This window comes from Myxine glutinosa, chromosome 5, assembly GCF_964187855.1.
Source record: "Myxine glutinosa chromosome 5, kmMyxGlut1.1, whole genome shotgun sequence".
NCBI classification, from domain to species: domain Eukaryota; kingdom Metazoa; phylum Chordata; class Myxini; order Myxiniformes; family Myxinidae; genus Myxine; species Myxine glutinosa.
This window is the reverse complement of record NC_136265.1, coordinates 3836671-3857696: the sequence shown is the minus strand read 5'-3', so window position 1 is coordinate 3857696 and position 21026 is coordinate 3836671. Positions and strand designations below refer to the sequence as shown.

Genomic DNA, 21026 nt, shown 5'->3' with positions numbered 1-21026 from the left:
ACAGCAAATTTCTTTTTGAAAAAAATTCGGGAGTGTTCGAAGCAACGTTCCATTGCTTTATACACCATCCAGGTTCAATTTCTGGTCCGATTGAAAAAAATATAATTTTCCCGTCAGTTCGGATGAATTTGAAGCAACTTTTTCTTGAGGTTTTCTCTCCGAGGAGTGTTTGTGTTTCAGGGTGGGACAGACAGACAGCATTCGCCTATTATATGTGGAGATGGCTGTTAGCGTCCCTGGTCAGGTTTTTTTAAAGCCATTGTCTGCCAGTACCTCAACCACATTACAAGTTACCTGGCAGGTAATTTTAAACATGATGACTTGTTTGTTTGCTTTTTTTTAACCAACCGATAATTACATTGTCATTATCACAATTGTGTACGATTGTACATTTTATATTATATTATTGATAATACCCTAACGCTCCCCGGCTAAAGTTCATCCTGAAAGCGCCCACATTGTGTGGACAAACCAAGTCCAAGTCAAGGGCCACGTGGTCAGGAGAACCTCGTCCCTTCCGGTCACACTTTGCCTATCGGCCGGCCTCGAAGACCGAAATTGTGACGTTGTCACCCGACACCCGACACCGTTTCTTTTTTTTCTTTTTTTTCTTTTTAAATCACAATTGTGTACGAGCAGATGGGACGTCTAGGTTGGTGCGACTGCCTCGTGATTTTAGCCGCGTCGCAGACGCTGCTCATAGAGTGCCCTCTGCTGTTGTTGTTGTTGTTCTTCTTGTTCTTGTTCTTGCAGAGAAGACAAAACCTCAAAGCTCCACCCATTCTGGGAACCATAGCTCCACCCATTCTGGGAGAGCCTTCATATAAACAAATATCCACCATTTTATTAACTCGCATAGCTTTGAGGCCTGTTTTGTAGGCCTGTGGTGTCTTCCTCTCTCACACAGTTTTATTTCAAATCAAATTCGATATATCATTTCATTTTTCACAGTCGCTAACAGTTTTAGACTCGGTTGAAAAAAAACGGGAAGAAAATCCGATGAAAGGTGCCCTTTATAGAACGAAATGAATTCTCAAAGGCCTGTAACTTCAAGTCCATTGAGATTTTTTTTTTTAAATCGCGGCATGGTCAGTCATACACCGCCCGAAATAAAAGACGGGAAAATGCCGAGATATATATTTTTTTTTTAAATCGCGGCATGGTCAGTCATACACCGCCCGAAATAACAGACGGGAAAATGCCGAGATATATTAAAAATTCGTCCATTTGATGACAATCGTCACGATGAAATATTTAATTTATACGTCGTCACAATAATGTGGAGAGAGGAGCATAGCTTCGTTCACGTGTCGCCACACGGGGAAATTGCTGAGATATATATTTTTTTAATCGCGGCATGGTCAGTCATACACCGCCTGAAATAACAGACGGGAAAATGCCGAGATATATTAAAAATTCGTCGCCACACACGGGAAATTGCCGAGATATATTTTCACTTTGCACAAAAATAACATCAAGTAATCGAATCAATAGGAATGTTCTGTGCCTATAACATCGACGTTATAGGCACAGCTGCATCTAGGCATTGTGTAACATCGACGCGGCTTTTATTTTAATTAAAACTTTTTGTACTTGTTCACTTTACGACGCACAGTACTAGTGAGATACCTGTGCTATGCACAGTTGAGAAGCCAAAAGCAAACAAACAATGCAGAAACTGAACCAATAAAGTCCACATTCCTGTGCCACCTTCATTCGAACATCAGGCATGGGCAGCCGGTTCGTGAATGGCTTGCACAAAAAACGTACCCAGTCTGAATGTTTCTATCCCCAGTCAATGGTAAACTGCAAATGGCGAATGTCAGTGGTGGAACCCCTCATGTGTACGTCATTCCTCATTCTGTTTTAAACTAAATATCTCCATATTTTTTATTCCAAACACCATTCCAATCACAAATTAATTCGATACCATTAATGTAACAAAATACAATGTAAAATCACGATTGTATTGAGATTGTGTAGCGGCTGCCGCTGGGTTTTCACAATCGCCTTGCACCTATCAAGGACGCGGAGCGATCACCATGCCGGGCTCGTCCAGGATGCCCGGGCATGCTCGCCCTCAACTTGCCAGGCCGCAGCCAGGACGCTGGGCCACGCCCCCTGGCGCCGGGCCTGGGCAAACGCTCCGGGATAATAGGTATATATATTGCTGCCCGATAAACGGGTTTTCAGAGTGCCTGAGTGTTTGATTTGATTAAAGCAACTCGGATGAATTCCAGCTTTTTGTCGCGTCCATTCTTCCGATCGACGTGGGAGCCCCAGCTCCTTCATTGGTGACCTATCGACATGGACACGGCAGTCGCCCTTAAACTGCCTACCTTCTGGGAGGCTTACGCGGCGGTTTGGTTCGCACAGGCGGAGTCCCTGTTCGCCCTGCGAGGCATCACGGCCGACGACACCCGCTTCCACCATGTGGTAGCTGCGCTCGGTTCGGCTACCGCAGCCCGCGCCCTGAGCCTCCTCGAGAGCCCGCCAGCCGCTGACAAATACGGCGCGATTAAGAAGCTTCTCCTCGATGCTTTCGCCCTCCCATCGGCGGAACGCGCACGGCGCCTGCTCGACCTGCCTGAGCTCGGCGACACGCGCCCTTCCGAGCGAATGGATTACATGCTTTCACTGCTCGGCGAGCACTCTCCGGCATTCCTGTTCCGGGAGCTGTTCCTCCATCAGCTGCCTAACCCGGTACGCCTCGCCCTGGCAAGCACGACGATCACAGATCCCCGGGCCCTTGCCAGAGAAGCCGACAAGATCTCCGCCGCAGGACAGCGCGTCGCAGCGGCGACATGGGACCCACCGCCGTCCGACGCAACACCCATGGCGCCCGAGCACCCGGCACGGTCGACGGCTGAACTGCCGACGCAATTGGCGGCCGCTACACCGAGCCGACCACCTCCAGCACGACGACCGGGGCCTCCACCTGACCAAGCGTGGTGTTACTATCATGCCAGGTTCGGACAGAAGGCCCGGACATGCCGACCCCCGTGCACCTTCGGCAGGCCGGGAAACGGCCGGGCCGGCGTTCATTACCAGCCATGAGCGCCGGCCACACGGGCAACTTACTGTTCATCACGGATAAAGCGTCCGGACGGCGCTTCCTGTGCGACACCGGCGCCCAACTGAGCGTCATACCCGCCTCTGACCAGGACAGGCAATCCGCGGTTTGCGGCCCCTCCTTGGTTGCGGCCAACGGATCGACCATCCGCACCTTCGGCCCGCGCAACGTCACCCTCTGCTTCGGCGGCCAACGCTTTGCTTGGACGTTTGTAACCGCAAACGTGCCCATGGCTCTGCTCGGCGCCGACTTCCTCTGCACACACGGACTGCTGGTGGACGTCCAACAGCGTCGTTTAATCAACGCCGAAACCTTCAGCTCCCTGGTATGCACATTGAGCAGCTCCGCGCCGACCGAGCTGGCATGCACCGTCCCGGCGGCAAACGAGTTTGCTCGCCTGCTCACGGAGTTCCCGGCCCTCACGCGGCCGACGTTTTCGGCCGTCGCAGTACGGCATGGGATCGAGCACCACATACCAACCACGGGCCCGCCGGTCTACGCCAGGGCCCGCCGCCTCGACCCAGCCAAGCTCGCCGTAGCGAAGGCCGAATTCGACGCGTTGGAGCACCTCGGCATCGTGCGGCGCTCCGATAGCGCGTGGGCCTCGCCACTGCACATCGTGCCCAAGCCGGGGGGTGGATGGCGCCCGTGTGGCGACTACCGCCGTCTCAATGACGCTACCACCCCCTACAGGTACCCGATCCCGCATATCCAAGACTTCTCCGCCCGTCTGGCGGGACGGGTCATTTTTTCGAAAATTGATCTCATACGGGGATATCACCAGGTACCTGTCAGGGCGGCCGACGTCCCTAAAACGGCAGTCATCACGCCGTTCGGCTTATTCGAATTCTTGCGGATGCCGTTTGGTCTCAAGAACGCGGCTCAGGCGTTCCAGCGCTTGATGGACGGCGTGCTGCGTGACCTGCCGTTCCTTTTCGTTTACCTGGACGACATCCTCGTCGCCAGCACGTCCCGGGCCGAGCACCTCCTCCACCTCCGAACATTGTTCGGGCGCCTCAGCGAGCACGGCCTCATCGTCAACCCGGCCAAATGCCACTTCGGCACGACGGCCGTTGGTTTTTTTGGGCCACCACATCACCAAGAACGGGGCCGTGCCGCTGCCAACCAAGGTCGAGGCCATCACCACGTTCCCGCGTCCCCGCACCATAAAGGCCCTGCAGGAATTCCTGGGAATGGTGAATTTTTATCACCGCTTCGTGCCCCGCGCTGCTCAACTCATGCGGCCCCTCTACGAAGCCCTCCGGGGCAAGCCGGCCAAGCACGACATCGCCTGGTCCGCAGCAATGGATGCGGCCTTCCAACGCTCAAAGCGGGCCCTCGCCGACGCAACACTGCTCGCTCACCCGGTGCTCAACGCTCCCATCGCCCTCACCACGGATGCCTCCGACTACGCGGTGGGCGCCGTACATGAGCAATGGGTGAACGGGGTTTGGCAGCCACTCGCTTTTTTCAGCCGGCAGCTCCGGCCGAACGAGCTCAAATACAGCACGTTTGACCGGGAGCTCCTCGGTCTACACCTGGCCGTCCGCCATTTCCGCCACCTCCTGGAGGGCCGACCTTTCACGGCGTTCGTCGACCACAAGCCGTTGGTTTACGCCATGGCCAAGGTCACGGAGCCATGGTCGGCCCGCCAACAGCACCACCTCTCCGCCGTGTCGGAGTTTACCACGGACATCCGGCACGTCGCCGGCAAAAACAACGCCGTGGCCGACTGTCTTTCCCGGGCCAGCGCGAACGCGGTCCACCTGGGCGTGGATTTTGCGCTTATGGCGGCGGACCAAACCACCGACACCACGGTGCAAGCCCTCCGGGCGGCGGACACGGGCCTCCGCCTGGCCGACATCCCCTGCGCGGACACTGTCCTGCTCTGCGACGTCTCCCAAGGCCAGCCTCGCCCCATCGTGCCCGTCACCTGGCAACGCCGCATCTTCGCCTCCCTCCACGGCCTTTCCCACCCGGGCCGGAAAGCTTCCCAGAAGCTGGTGTCGGCGCGTTTCGTCTGGCACGGCCTTCGTCGGGACGTCCGCGATTGGACCAGCACCTGCACGGCCTGCCAACGGGCCAAGGTCCACCGACACACCCAGGCCCCGCTGGCGCCTTTCACCGTGCCCGAACGACGTTTCGACCACGTCAACGTGGATCTGGTGGGCCCCCTCCCCCCGTCACGGGGGTTCACACACCTGCTCACCATGGTGGACAGGACCACCAGGTGGCCGGAGGCCGTTCCCCTCGTCTCCACCACCACCGCCGACGTGGCGCAGGCTTTCATCGCCACCTGGGTCGCCCGCTTCGGCGCACCGGCGGACATCTCGTCAGACCGCGGACCACAGTTCACCTCCGAGCTGTGGGGCGTGGTCGCCCGCAACCTGGGGGTCAAGCTCCACCGTACTACGGCCTACCACCCCCAAGCAAACGGGTTGTGCGAGCGATTCCACCGCTCCATGAAGGCCGCGCTCATGGCCGGCCTTCAAGACGGCGGTTGGGCCGACCGGCTGCCGTGGGTCCTTTTGGGCCTCCGCACGGCCCCCAAGGAGGACCTCCAGGCATCCACCGCTGAGCTTGTCTATGGCCAGGCGCTACGTGTCCCGGGCGAATTCGTGCCCGACGCTACCAGTCCCTGGTCCGCAGCTCACCAGCGCTCGGACCTCCAGGAGGCCGCCCGACGGTTTGCCCCCGTGCCAACATCCCACCACGGTGACCCCCAGTCCTACGTCCCCCCAGCACTCCGCACAGCGGAGTATGTTTTTGTGCGTCACGACGCACATCGGTGGCCACTCCAGCCACCGTACGACGGGCCCTTCCGGGTGCTGCGACGGGACGACAAGTCGTTCGTCATCGACATCGGCGGCAGGTCGGACCGGATTGCGGTGGACCGCCTCAAGCCGGCGCACGTGGACGTCGACCACCCACCACGGGTGGCCCTTCCGCCGTGGCGAGGCCACCCCCCGTCCACGGTGCCCCCCACTCGACCGCCCACCACCTCACCGGACCCCCTCCCACGACCCGCCAGGGGTCGCTTCGGCCGGGTCATCAGGACCCCCCTCAAATTGACCCTGCCGGTGCAAGTCGATTCTGGGGGGACGTGTGTAGCGGCTGCCGCTGGGTTTTCACAATCGCCTTGCACCTATCAAGGACGCGGAGCGATCACCATGCCGGGCTCGTCCAGGACGCCCGGGCAGGCCCGCGCTCAACTTGCCAGGCCTCGGTCGGGACGCCCGGGCATGCCCGGGCAGGCTCGCCCTCAACTTGCCAGGCCGCAGCCAGGACGCTGGGCCACGCCCCCTGGCGCCGGGCCTGGGCAAACGCTCCGGGATAATAGGTATATATATTGCTGCCCGATAAACGGGTTTTCAGAGTGCCTGAGTGTTTGATTTGATTAAAGCAACTCGGATGAATTCCAGCTTTTTGTCGCGTCCATTCTTCCGATCGACGTGGGAGCCCCAGCTCCTTCAATATTATCAAACTAGCAAATCATCGTCGTCTTGTTCACTTTGTTCAAAATCACTCATCAAATGAGTATCCAAATGACCTCTCGGATAATGAGGGTTAATGAGCGAATGTTATCCGTATTATGATCCAGGTATGAAATGATTTACCTGCAGGATCTGGGCTCCTTACTGACACTCACTCTACGGGAACCTTTTGGAGTTCTGGCTGTCGTATCCCTTTCTGAATCGAGCTTTCTGTCGGCGCTTGTTGCCTTGGTCACAGCAATCTCTCTTGGAAACACAGTCGTGCTGGTTCCCAACGAGCACAACCCACTTCCGGTCTTACTGTTTTGTCAGGTAAGAATTGGGATCCGTTCAAAGAGATGTGTGTGTGTGTGTGTGTGTGTGTGTGTGTGTGTGTGTGTGTGTGTGTGTGTGTGTGTGTGTGTGTGTGTGTGTGTGTGTGTGTGTGTGTGTGTGTGTGTGTGTGTGTGTGTGTGTGTGTGTGTGTGTGTGAGTGTGTAAAATTACCAAAAACGATCGGTTTGCAAAAGTTGATTGGCTTGGGATGTGGACATTGAACTGTTTGACCTTTTGGGTTAATAGTGTGAGCCTCGTTAACATGGCAACACAGTTTTATCTGAGAATCGAGAAATTGAGAGGAATACCTGTCGGGAAGTCTGCAGATGTTTCAGACACAAGATGACTAGAACATGAATTACAAGTACATTAGTAGAAAATGGATTTTAAAAATATGTTTATGGGATTTGAACCTAGAGTCTTAGTATTCAGTTGGGAATGCGAACAGGCCATTCTATGTTAACATAAATCATTTTAATGGAACGTTGTCTTCTCTAGCTCATGGGGAGCTTGGATATTCCTCCTGGGATTATCAACATCATCACTGGTCCCTGTCAATCCCTGGCCTTGCAACTGGCTCAGCACCATGCTGTGGATAATTTGTGGTTCTGCGGTTCACTCGAGGTAGTGTGTGTGTGTGTGTGTGTGTGTGTGTGTGTGTGTGTGTGTGTGTGTGTGTGTGTGTGTGTGTGTGTGTGTGTGTGTGTGTGTGTGTGTGTGTTCACATATATATATATATATATATATATATATATATATATATATATATATATAGATATAGATATATATATATATATATATATATATATATATATATATATATATATATATATATATATATATAGATAGATAGATAGATATTTGCGGTTTTGAGTTTGTACAGCGAGTTTAATAAAGGTTAAAATTTCCCCCTCATAGTTAGTCACACAAGCAACATGTAGCCTCGCGATAGTATAGTTATCTCTTAGTATTTGTGAGCTTAGTCCTTTTCCATTGTTAGTTCTGCGTTGAGTAGAGTCAGGAGAATAGGCCCTACTTCTACCGACTTTCCAGCTTCCCTAGCCTCATGCCCCTTTGCGCTAACTTTGGTTCATTTTGTGCGAATTAACACGAGGCAGGCTAGGAGGGTCTGGGCGGAGCCGAAGGCGGAGCGGCAGAAGTGCTGACGGTAAGCACGAGCCGCCAATCAGGGCTCAGGGGTGGTGGCGGCAGCGTGGCGTCACAGGGCGTGGTCAGAAGGTTCGAGAGGGTTCCAGAAGGTTAGGGGGCGTACCTACATAACCCATCGCGCAAAGCCCCCAGCAGGGCTAGCGCGGGACACTCGTTGAACAAAGGACTGCTGCCTGAAGGGACTCGATAGGACTGCCCAGGGAGAACTCGCGCGCACTAACCAACGTGGAGGAATCGTGGAAGAGGAGTTGTGAGCATCAGAGAACTGTGAAAGATACGCGGGCGAAGCAAGTCGCACATGAACCGAAATACGCGCTTTTATAAGTGACCCTCTGGAGTGTGGCTCGTACCGAGCGATAAAGTTATTGGAGCATGGAATGAAGGTATTGGAAAGGGTGTTGGAGAGGAGGATAAGGAAGAAAGTGAAGATCGACGAAATGCAGTTTGGATTTATGCCAGGAAGAGGAACGACAGATGCGCTTTTCATTGTGAGGCAGTTGCAGGAGAAGTACATGGATAAGAGGAAGAAGTTGTTTTTTGGGTTTGTTGATCTGGAGAAAGCATTCGATAGGGTTCCACGCAAAGTATTGACATGGGCATTGAGGAAGTTAGGAGTGGAGGAATGGTTGATCAGAGTAGTGATGGCAATGTACAAAAGAGCACGCACAGCTGTAAGGACGAAGGACGGGAACAGTGGTGAGTTTGAGGTGAAGGTGGGAGTGCATCAGGGGTCGGTACTAAGTCCACTACTATTTGTAGCTGTGATGGAGGTGCTGGCTCAGACCGTAAAGGAGGGTTTACCATGGGAGTTGTTGTATGCAGATGATCTGGTGTTGATTGCGGAAAGTATGGATGGACTGAAGGAAAAGATGAACAAGTGGAAGGAATGTATGGAGACAAAAGGTCTGAAGGTGAATATCGGAAAGACAAAGGTGATGGCAAGTGGTAAAGCATGTGGTGAGGTGGAAAGAACTGGGAAGTGGGTGCTGTGTGTAGGAAGGGTGTCGGAGTGAACTCCATTCAGTGTACAATGTGCGCTGAGTGGGTTCATCAAAAATGTAGTGGTCTGAGAGGGTCATTAACCAGTGTGGCAGCTACATTCAAATGTAAGGTGTGCACAGAGGGAGCTGCAGATGGAGGAAATGTTGAGTTGGATCTTGGAGACGGCGTGAAGCTGGAAGGTGTGAAAACATTTTGCTACCTCGGAGACATGCTGAATGGAGAAGGTGGATCAGACTCGGCAACGGTTGCTCAAGTGAGATGTGCATGGAAGAAGTTTCGGGAACTGAGTGGCGTGCTGATGAGGAGGAGAGTGTCGCTGAAGCTGAAGGGAAAGGTGTATGCTGCATGTGTGACAAGTGTTATGATTTATGGGAGCGAGACATGGGTAATGAATGTAGAGCAGCAACGAAGGCTGGAAAGGGTGGAAATGCGAATGGTTCGATGGATGTGCGGAGTATCGTTGAGAGAGAGGAAGACAAATGATGAATTGCGAAAGATGATGGGAATATTGCCTGTGATTGATGCTGTGAAGAGGAACAGGTTGAGATGGTTTGGTCATGTATTGAGGAAGGATGAAAGTGACTGGTTGAGAAGAGTGATGGAAGTTAATGTAGAAGGAAGTAGAGTACGGGGAAGACCGAGAAAGACTTGGCTAAAGATGGTGGAAGAAGAAATGCGGGCAAGGGGGTTAACAAGGAGAGATGCAGAAAATAGGGCAAAATGGAGAAGATTGTCATGGGGACCGCAAGGCTAACCCCCGCTCTAGCAGGGAACATGGCCTTAAAATGCATGTTGTATAAGTGACGCTCGGTTGAGTTGGAGGCTGATCGATATACAGTGCATTAAGATGCGCGAGTGAGAACGGCTGTGTAATCGCCAGCCGCGCTGAAAGTCCCGCATTTGCCGTTCCACCTCATCGGCTGCCTTTGTTCGGGAGACACGCTACGAGGTTCCTTCCACCGCCTGCTGCCATCTTCGCGGGACGTGCTGGGACCGTGGAGAGCCGGACGTGGCCGTTCCTGGACGACCGCGTCGATGCGTTGGCTGAACATCAACCCATCTGCAATTCCCTGTGCGAGTGTGACGGGCCCGAGTCCGGGGGATAAGATAAGATTGACTAAGTGCTGCTCTGTGTCTCTGCGTCCCCGATCATTGTACATATGTGTGGGAATAATTAAACCTGTGTTCTTCCTTTCTTCCATTCGATCGTTCCTGTGGTTTCTTCATTGGCTAAGCGTGGTACGAATAGGATCGCTCGAATCGGGTTCCACTACCAAACTGCACGGACCACGTGGTACTCAATCCACTCGGCGTACGCAAACCACACGTGGCTCGTGCGAGGCTTGTTTCCTCGCTTCCGTGGCGGCGCAGGGAATTAGGTACGAGCGAGAGTTGGTCCCGAGACCCTACTTTGCGTTTGCCCGGAAGGGACGTTGCAAGTCTCGGTTCCGTCAAGCCCAGGAAGAACAAGGGGATTAATCCTCCCTTGGTAAGGGGAAGAAGGGTGGCGTAGAACAGTGACAATATATATATATATATACATACATACATACATATATATATATATATATATATATATATATATATATATATATATATATATATATATATATACACAAAGAATTAAGTTAAGCACCCCCCCCGTTTTTTTACAACCTCGCACATTACAAGTTTGTTGTCGTCAAAACAGTGTAATATACCCATGATATTGCTATATTTTCTGGAGAAGTGATATTATGGTCTCATAACAACATAACAATCATGCCGTTTTCAATATTTTATTCTGAATAATTTAAGGTGAAATTTTTTGGGAATTTTAGGCATATTTTCACCTCAATTTAAGTATGGAGCTATAGGTCCATCATGGACAGTGTGGATGACGTTTATGTTTTCTAACGTACAGTCATTGTTCTGAGAAGACCTCTAGCGATCTTTGCGTCAATAACGTGTGTAGGACCCACGTGATCGGATCACTGACTCAACCCTACGTCTCATAGACCCTGTAAGCCGTCGTATGCGTTGCTGTGGCAGGTTGTTCCATTCCCGATGTAATGCACGTTCCAATTCATCCAGATTGGCTATTGGAGGGACCATCTTCGCAATTTGTCGTCCCAACATGTCCCAAACGTGCTCGAGGGGGTTCAGGTTCAGGACAGGATTAGGGGGTGCTTAACTTAATTCTTTGTGTAGGGGTGCTTAACTTAATTCTTTGTGTATATATATATATATATATATATATATATATATATATATATATATATATATATATATATATTGTTGCGGAAATGGCCCTTAGTGGTTTATTAAATATAGAATTAGTTCAGGTCCCCTCTTAGATGTATGTTTACCATAGATCGTCTGTACTGGGATGGTAGTTTTGTGTCGGAAGGTGTAGCAGGCTGTTTTGTGTGGTGCATTGGTGGTGTACAAGAGACGGTTCCCTTTTAATTACATCTTGACAATCAAACAAGGTGCAAGTTCCATTAAGACCGGCCTCGTTTGCAATGCCATGATCGAGGCAATGGATTGACGTGAGAAAGCGCGATTTTGCTAGCAAAACGACAAGCGCCGTCAAAAACCGGAAGCGGCGCTTCCAGGTAGTCGCTGAGCACGTGCGAGAGAGGAGGTGGAAAATACGCATGCGCGGATGGCGTGTGGACAGGCCTTCGCGGCGGGTTCCTGCCGGAGAGCTCTCTCCGTGCGTGGTTGAGCGGGAGAAACGGAAAAGCGCCGGGCATCGATGGCGCTACTGTACACGGTGTTGAACATCGAGCGGAGAGAGGGAACAAGACGCGCCATTAGCGCGTGTTGAACGAACGGACCGCGCAGCAGCTGCTTCTCGCGCAGTTGCAGCCCGAGTGAACGGGAGCGAGCGCGCATCGATAGCGTGGTCGAACGAGGCGTTGAACATCGACGGACGACGGTGGATGTTAACACGTCGATAAAAGAGCATTGAGCTGCCGCGTGGAGGAGTCGGCGGGTTATCGCGGGCGCCATTTGGTGACGTTGCGTGCGCCATTTGGTGACGTTGCGCGCGCAGCTGAAAAGCACGCGGCGGTTCGACGGGGCACTTGGAGTGAGCTGTGCATGTGTTTGCTGAACGGTTGGGTTGAAAGCGAGTGCAACCGGAAGAACGAGAACCACCAAGGCGAGTGAGAATAACGGAGTTCTCTCTCTCTCGGAAGAAGGGAGTTCGACAATCGTGCTGATCGCGTGGCCGATAAGGAGAGCGGGTGGCCGCCATTTCGCGACGCTTAGGGCGGGCCGCCATTTGGCAGACTGCAGGCCCAAGTGGGGCCTTCGAATCCGGCGACATCGGCTTGTTACGAGCTGCATTCGCCCTTTTCACATCTTCACCTCTCGTCCATCAACACCACCAAGTACCCCCTGTCTTGTATGAATGTTGTCCAGGCCTAAGGTTTATCTCGTTAGGGTCACCCCGCGAAACCCTTAATCGTAGCTCCCTAGATAAGAGCGGGTTATTACTCATAGTTGAATTATAATGTTATCGTGAACGCCTTGCTTGTTTTGTGTACCCTAATGTTCCCCCATTAAATCTGGTTGATTCGTATGGAAGTTGCCGCACTGCATTCATCTGTGTCGCATTGAAGAGCAATCCGCTCGATTTGTAATTAAAACCAAGGTGGCTACAGGTTGCGGCAGACTTCGCTCGGTCTCTGACAAAACCCAACCTGTAGCGACGGGTGTCTCCCCAACTGGCAAGGCACAGGTGTAATTTGGTATCGCGATAGAGGCGCGTAACCCGAGATCTGTGTCGAACCAGCCGGCGTTGCACCCGTGGGACGGCCGTGCCGGGAGGCGCGACCCGTCACCTACAACACTGGTGTCAGGAGTGGGATTTGGACCTGGGGTGCATTTCGCACCCCGAACATCGATTGTGAGAGGCGCGTAAAGAAAAAAAAACAAAAAAAAAAACACGTCGCTCGCAAATTCCAAATTTGGTTTCATTTTTATTTTGAGTGGATTGGGTGTCAAACTTCGTAATTTATAAAGGAAGATGGAGTCGCAAAATGGCTGCGCGGCTCAGCAGCGTGACACGAGGTGGGAGAGAATCGGTATTAAGAGTGCAACGAGCCGCACATCACGAAGAAAACGCTCCCACCCACCGATCCAAACCACGTGGTCACAGCATGCGTCATGGCAAAATAAGCAGGACGACAATGCGTACATTAACGAGCTTCATGCACGATTGGAGGATGCCTGGGAGCAGGTGGAGTGTAAGGAGGATTATATTGGGGAGTTACACACGAAATTGCATGAGGCACTACAACAGGCAAGTGAGGTTCAGGAAAATGAGGAGCAAAGGGAGTCACAACAATTGGTCGATGCACAGGAACGAATTCACTGGACGGAAATGGCCTTGGCCGGCGCATTGCGAGACAACACAGATTCCAGATGGGAACGAGCACGGATTCTCGAATTGGAAGGCATACGGAATCAATTGGTGGAAAAAGTCCAGGTACTACAGGGAGAAAAGAGGAAAGTAGAGGGGAGTACCCATGAGTTGGAACAACTGAAGGAAAAGGTAAGATCCGGTGATCAGACAAGAGAAAGCCTAGAACAGAAGATAAAAAGAGGGGAGGAATACATGGAACAAGAGAAGAGCAAACTGAACAAGAGAATAGAGAAAGAACAAAGCAGAAACTCCCGGGATCGGGAGAACTTGAAAAAGGAAAGAGAGGAACACGATTTGGAATTGGAACAACTGAAGGAAGAATTGTCTGAGAAATCAAGCCAGTTTCGGGAATCAGAGTACAGAGGAAATGAACTGGCACGGCAAATGGAAAGTAGCAAGGAATACGGGAAGAGGATGGACAAAAGGAGAGAGGAAGCATGCGAAAGAGTAGAGGAGATAAGTGAGGAAAAAGAGAGGATGGAGAGTGAAATGTTAAGGAACCACACTGTGCAGATTGAACAGATGGAAGCCAAAGCCAGGTTAAAGAATGACATGGATGAAAGGGTAATGAAAGAACAACGAATGAAGCAGGAGAAGGAAATCAATCAATTGAGAGAAACGACGAGATTGGAGAATGAAGAACAAAAGAGACGATGGGATACGAAACAAAAAGAATATGAATTTGAAATTGATCAACTAAAAAGGAACTACACTGTGCAGATCGAACAGGCAGAAGCCAAAGCAAGGTCAAAGAATGAGATGGATGAACGCGTAATGAAAGAACAACGAATGAAGCAGGAGAAGGAAATCAATCAATTGAGAGAAACGACGAGATTGGAGAATGAAGCACAAGAGAGACGGTGGCATAAGAAACAAGAGGAATATGAATCAGAAATTGACCAATTAAAGGAGAAAGCAAGGGTGGAGTCCGCAGAGATGGAAAGACTCCGGAAAGGTAACGAACAACTAAAAAGGCTCAGAGAGGAAGAACGACTCAACTGGGAAAGAAAATGGAGCCAGGAAGTAGGGCAGCACAATAATGTAGGATGTGTGACGTCATCACAGGGAGGAATGTTAGTGGTGCAGGACTTGATTGGCATCACTCGTCGAATGAAACAACAATTGGAGCAAACCCTGGTGATGGAGACATGGAGGGAGTATACGGGGTTGTTGACTCATGAAACACATTTTGAGCAGGTCCAGCAAGTGAAGCTGACAGCCCCAGAGGAGTGTGGCGAACCAATGATGAGCGACCGGACCGATGTGACTTTGGAACGAAGCAGGTACGTGGGCATCTGCATACATGGTGCGGACGATGAGCTTAAGTTCGCAATTGGATTTGATGTTAATCAAGAGACTCTGTCCGATGGGGTGCACGTATGCGTGACACCTGAATGTGTGGATGGAATGCCTGTGGATGAATGCTGTGAGCCCATAGTCCAGTTTACAGCACCGGGGTGTGCTGTCAAGGCCGAAACGTGTGTGAGTGCGGAGCATGGAATGAGTGGTGACGTAGGAAATAGGTTCGAGGTGCAAGGGGAAATAGAAATTCCACCAGGACAGGACTTGACACAGGGGACAGAAACCATGATGGACAGCTCCGCAGGGGTTCTTACAGAATTAGAGGTGCTGCATCCAGGAGCAGGCTTTAGAAAGGGGATTGTAATTTCTCCCTCAGCTTCACAGGAACTTCGAGGTAGAGCGCAGATGCGTAGCAGGCGGCGTTGGCATGCGTCACATACTCCCTGGACCCATTTTCGAACAAGAGGGGCCCAGCAACGACACCGCCAGGTGTCCCTTGGTCATCGGACCTCTCTGAGGACACGAGGGGTTCGGCTAGCTAAATGGGGTTTACCTGTCTTCAGGGAATTAAAGAGAAGAGGGGGAGGCCGCTCCCCCAAGTGGGGTCTACCTGACTTCCGCGAACCCTGGAGAAAAGGAGGGGGTGGACCACGACCCCAATTGAGACGTGACCCTTATGAGCCGTGGCGGAAAGGCGGCGGGGCCATGTAAGGGGTAATGAGGGATTCCTTCCCTCACTCCCTTTCCAATGAGCCACAGAAGCAGGCCAGATTGGAAAGAAAAAAAAAAGGAATTCTTGACTGAAAATAATATCGAGAGAGATTGCAAATTGAGAGACTGACAGAAGAGACAAGAGTGGCACAAGTGGATGTGCGTGACTATTTAAAAAAAAAAAGAAAAAAAAAAAGAGAAATAGTGGGGACATGACAGACAGGGCGTTAAACACCCCTGCAAAAAGTGGAAGGTGTTGGATGGTGTTGTGGACTGGGTGTGTGGCACTGTGGAATGAACAATGTACCCTGTTGGTAGGAGTCTCCTAACCAAGTGAGTGTAGGTTAGGGGGACTTAGTGGATTTGACGTGGATTCTGGCTGCTGTTCCATTGTGCAGGCGGACTGCTAGGGGTAGGTGCAGCCAAGGTATGGTGGTACTGGCTGGGAGTGTGACATGGTATTGGAAGTTGGTGAGTCGGGAGGGGACACCAGACAGTAGGGTTTAGAGTGCTAAGAGAGCACAGTGCGGGGGCTAGAGAGCCACCCGGTTAGAGTGCTAAGAGAGCACAGTGTGGGGGCTAGAGAGCCACCCCTTATTTAGGAGCGCCAGAGGCGCGCTCAGGTGAACCCCGAGGTCGCTGGGTGTCCCCCACCACCTATTGGAAGCAGGCAAAGAGGCCTAGTTGTAGTCACACTCCCCAGCCAATGAGTTATGCCTGGCACCACCAAGTGAAGAAAAAGAGACAAATAAGGGCCTTGCCCAGGTTTAAAAGAATGGAACAGTGTGCCATGTTGGGAAAAATGGGTCATTAGGATCATTGTGGCAATGGCAGGGTTTGTGCCATTGGTTAGAGCTTCAAGTAAAAGGTTAGGTTCGATGAACTCTCCTCCGCACCATTCATGTGTGACACCTGGTACGAGTCGTGTTGATGGGAAATTTGTGAACAAGGGCCAGGTTCGGTCGCCCTCTCCAAGTGCCAGAGAAGCCACCAGTGTGTCATGAGCACACAGATAACAATTGATTAAGAAGCACACCATCCTGTCAGCTAAAAAGTGAAAGGACTTTTTAAGAAGACCATACTAAAACAAGTCGTACCAAGATAAGTCAGGCAAGGAAGGTTAAGGGTACTCTTCATTTTGCCTGGGCTGAGGTCATCACCCCCACTTGCACCCTCAAGAATGCCTCCAGACTGCATTTGCTTACCATCGATAGAACTGTGCCACCTGCTGTCCAAGGCAGGGCTTGTTGCCTGCTGCTACTCGGTTGTGGGCCATGTGGCCGGAGCATTTTGTAGGCCATGTGGCCGGATCATTTTTGTGTGCCATGTGGGCCGAAGCATTTTTGTGGGCCATGGAGGCCAAAGTGCTTTTGCGGGCTGTTGCAGCCGAAGATTCATGCCGTCTTGTGGGCTCAGTGGGCCGAAGGACTCTTTGTGAGATTAGGCCACTGGGCCGAATGAACTCACCCGGTGAGAGGCCAATAAGGCCACGAAGTAAGGAAACCCCTCTGGGGTGAAGACACAACACTGCCGGGAGGAGGCGTGAAGGAGCGAACACGTCAAGAAGCTTTGAAACTCTGAATGTCTTGCTCCGATGTGAATATTGGTGTTGAAAGTAACATTGAATGCCCTCCTGCGCAAATGCATAATTAGAATGTTAAGTATTGTGCATAGAGTGTGGATGTGTTTGTTAGATTAGTGATCCGACACACTAGGATAGGGACATGCCAATCTTACTGATACTTTGCTTCTTGGAGTTAAGTGCTTGCAATGTTGTGGGTTAGAGTAAATGGGAGATTTGTGCTGTACGTTAGACCGGGCCATTCCCGCGGGCTGCCCCTAGTGGAGGCTCGGGAGAGCCTCGGGAGAAAGGTGGGGGTAGTGTTGCGGAAATGGCCCTTAGTGGTTTATTAAATATAGAATTAGTTCAGGTCCCCTCTTAGATGTATGTTTACCATAGATCGTCTGTACTGGGATGGTAGTTTTGTGTCGGAAGGTGTAGCAGGCTGTTTTGTGTGGTGCATTGGTGGTGTACAAGAGACGGTTCCCTTTTAATTACATCTTGACAATCAAACAAGGTGCAAGTTCCATTAAGACCGGCCTCGTTTGCAATGCCATGATCGAGGCAATGGATTGACGTGAGAAAGTGCGATTTTGCTAGCAAAACGACAAGCGCCGTCAAAAACCGGAAGCGGCGCTTCCAGGTAGTCGCTGAGCACGTGCGAGAGAGGAGGTGGAAAATACGCATGCGCGGATGGCGTGTGGACAGGCCTTCGCGGCGGGTTCCTGCCGGAGAGCTCTCTCCGTGCGTGGTTGAGCGGGAGAAACGGAAAAGCGCCGGGCATCGATGGCGCTACTGTACACGGTGTTGAACATCGAGCGGAGAGAGGGAACAAGACGCGCCATTAGCGCGTGTTGAACGAACGGACCGCGCAGCAGCTGCTTCTCGCGCAGTTGCAGCCCGAGTGAACGGGAGCGAGCGCGCATCGATAGCGTGGTCGAACGAGGCGTTGAACATCGACGGACGACGGTGGATGTTAACACGTCGATAAAAGAGCATTGAGCTGCCGCGTGGAGGAGTCGGCGGGTTATCGCGGGCGCCATTTGGTGACGTTGCGTGCGCCATATGGTGACGTTGCGCGCGCAGCTGAAAAGCACGCGGCGGTTCGACGGGGCACTTGGAGTGAGCTGTGCATGTGTTTGCTGAACGGTTGGGTTGAAAGCGAGTGCAACCGGAAGAACGAGAACCACCAAGGCGAGTGAGAATAACGGAGTTCTCTCTCTCTCGGAAGAAGGGAGTTCGACAATCGTGCTGATCGCGTGGCCGATAAGGAGAGCCGGTGGCCGCCATTTCGCGACGCTTAGGGCGGGCCGCCATTTGGCAGACTGCAGGCCCAAGTGGGGCCTTCGAATCCGGCGACATCGGCTTGTTACGAGCTGCATTCGCCCTTTTCACATCTTCACCTCTCGTCCATCAACACCACCAAGTACCCCCTGTCTTGTATGAATGTTGTCCAGGCCTAAGGTTTATCTCGTTAGGGTCACCCCGCGAAACCCTTAATCGTAGCTCCCTAGATAAGAGCGGGTTATTACTCATAGTTGAATTATAATGTTATCGTGAACGCCTTGCTTGTTTTGTGTACCCTAATGTTCCCCCATTAAATCTGGTTGATTCGTATGGAAGTTGCCGCACTGCATTCATCTGTGTCGCATTGAAGAGCAATCCGCTCGATTTGTAATTAAAACCAAGCTGGCTACAGGTTGCGGCAGACTTCGCTCGGTCTCTGACAAAACCCAACCTGTAGCGACGGGTGTCTCCCCAACTGGCAAGGCACAGGTGTAATTTGGTATCGCGATAGAGGCGCGTAACCCGAGATCTGTGTCGAACCAGCTGGCGTTGCACCCGTGGGACGGCCGTGCCGGGAGGCGCGACCCGTCACCTACAACAATATATATATATATATATATATATATATATATATATATATATATATATATATATATATATATATATATATATATATATGTATATATATATATGTATATATATATATATGTATGTATATATATATGTATATGTATATATATATATGTATATGTATATATATATATATATATATATATATATATATATATATATATATATATATATTATATTGTTGTGGATATGAGAATTGTGTTTTTTTTTGTGTAATAAATTGTAAGATATCACCCTCCTTCCTCCAGTTGTTGTGTATAAAGGTCATAGGGCGTCCCTTAGTTAGGTCATATACAATCACGTTAGCCAATCATAAATTTCCTCCTTGTTGACAGTTATTTCCTTATTCTGTGTATTAGGTTATGCTTTGTCTTCCATTAATTAATACTCCATTGCAGCCGAATTCAAATAGGTAGCATCCCCTTTCAATTTCCCCAGAACCTTCATGGGAATCCCCTTTTGTCAGCCGCATTACAAATTCCTCTGCGCGGTTTTGCTGCAGTCCGCTGTTTCTTCGGGCTTGGGTTTTCGCCGCAGCTGCTGGGCGGTTTTCCACCGCGACTCCATTAGCCACGAGGTGGGCTCGGAGAAGAGGGGGAGGAGCCGCCGAATCCAGGGCGTTGGCCGCCCTCGTCATCAAGGGCGGAGCCAAAAGAGGCCGTGCGAGCCAACCGGCACTGCAGTAGCGACCCGGTAGGCGTGCCCAGAGAGCTCGCGGAAAGAGGTGGAGGCGCGATATAAAACGGGGGCGCATGCGTCAAGAGGGACTGCTTAAGCAGATGAGTTCTGAGTCCCCCAGAGAGATGCGCCTGAGATGAGTGAGGGAGCCCCACGAGCAGTTCTGCAGAGGGAGTTCTGAAGTGAGAGTTCTGTGAAGGGAGTTGCTTGAAGGTTCATGGGAGTTGGACAAAGTAGGTACAAGGTCGGTGAGAAGGCATGAACGAGAGGCGTGATCTAGCAAGGACTGAGAGAGAGAGACGTGAGGGGGTGCCTGTATTGCGGCAATAGGCCGATACCCTCGAGGCCCTATTGCCGGTCGGTGAGACGCGAGGCTGTGTTTGCCGGGTTTTCGCCTCGACCCCAAAGCGTGGATCGGAGCGCGCGCTTGGAGCCGGACCTCGACGCCTACCATCTGCCTGGACCCTCCTCTGCCGTCCCAAACCATCCCTGCCTTTCCATCCTTTTGTGTACGTGAGTTTGTTCTGTGTGTCTTGTCCCTGGGAATAAGTTAAGCTGTATAGTTAAGCTAGAATTGCACTGTGTCCTTCTGGTCCGTCCCCCTTTCTACATTATTTTATTATCCTTCCTTCTTCCTTGGTTTCTTTGGTCTTGTAAATAGTAGTAATAAATTATAGTCGTATTTCCAACCTTTTGCCTTCGTCTTCTCTTCTTCACATCCGTCGTCTTTGTCTTTTCCCCATTGAATACCTGTGGCACGATTTGGCCAACGTTTCGGAATCGGGTTTAGTGAATGCTAATGACTCGAACTTCGGGTTGCTAAAAACCGCTCGGCAACTAGACCATCTAAAACCGGGGTTCGAGCGGGAGTCCCTCCCTTGCTTCACGGTCAGGAGTGGCACTCAGGTCCTTGGGACTTTTTGTAGACCAAATACCCTGGCTGCTCCTGACCGGAAGGAGCGTTGGGACCCCCAGAACTCATGTCGGTCAGTCACGGACAAGGGGATTAATCCCCCCTTCTTAAGGGGAAAGGCCGACGTAGAGATCCGTAACAATATATATATATATATATATATATATATATATATATATAATATATACACATATATACACATATATACACATATATACACATATATACACATATATACACATATATACACATATATACACATATATACACATATATATTGTTACGTTTGTGGGGGGGTAGGCAATGGAATACCATCGGGCCAGGTAGAAGTGTATAGATTACCATGCGCCGAATGTCACGATGAAGAGGAAGAAACCCCATGTACCATAAGTGGGGATCCGTTGGATCGTATGTCATGTACGAGTGTATCTTTGTTCCCATGACGAGGGGTGGGGTTATGTTAATTAGTTAGG

At 51.1% G+C, this 21026-nt stretch overlaps 1 protein-coding gene across 5 annotated transcripts in view; it reads left to right on the top strand.

Annotated features, from left to right (window-relative positions):
- ALDH16A1 (aldehyde dehydrogenase 16 family member A1) overlaps positions 1–21026 on the top strand; it is an 89811-nt gene that overhangs the window by 55297 nt on the left and 13488 nt on the right. For 2 of the 5 annotated variants that reach the window (XM_068117943.2, XM_078777504.1), the window contains 2 exons: positions 6697–6879; positions 7381–7506. The exons of 1 other annotated variant lie outside the window; for it this stretch is intronic. In XM_068117943.2, coding sequence (XP_067974044.2) covers positions 6697–6879; positions 7381–7506 — 309 coding nt within the window. Of the gene's footprint in view, positions 1–180; positions 302–6696; positions 6880–7380; positions 7507–21026 lie in introns of all 5 variants that reach the window. 2 more of the 5 variants (XR_013623395.1, XM_068117944.2) reach the window with 2 other exon arrangements.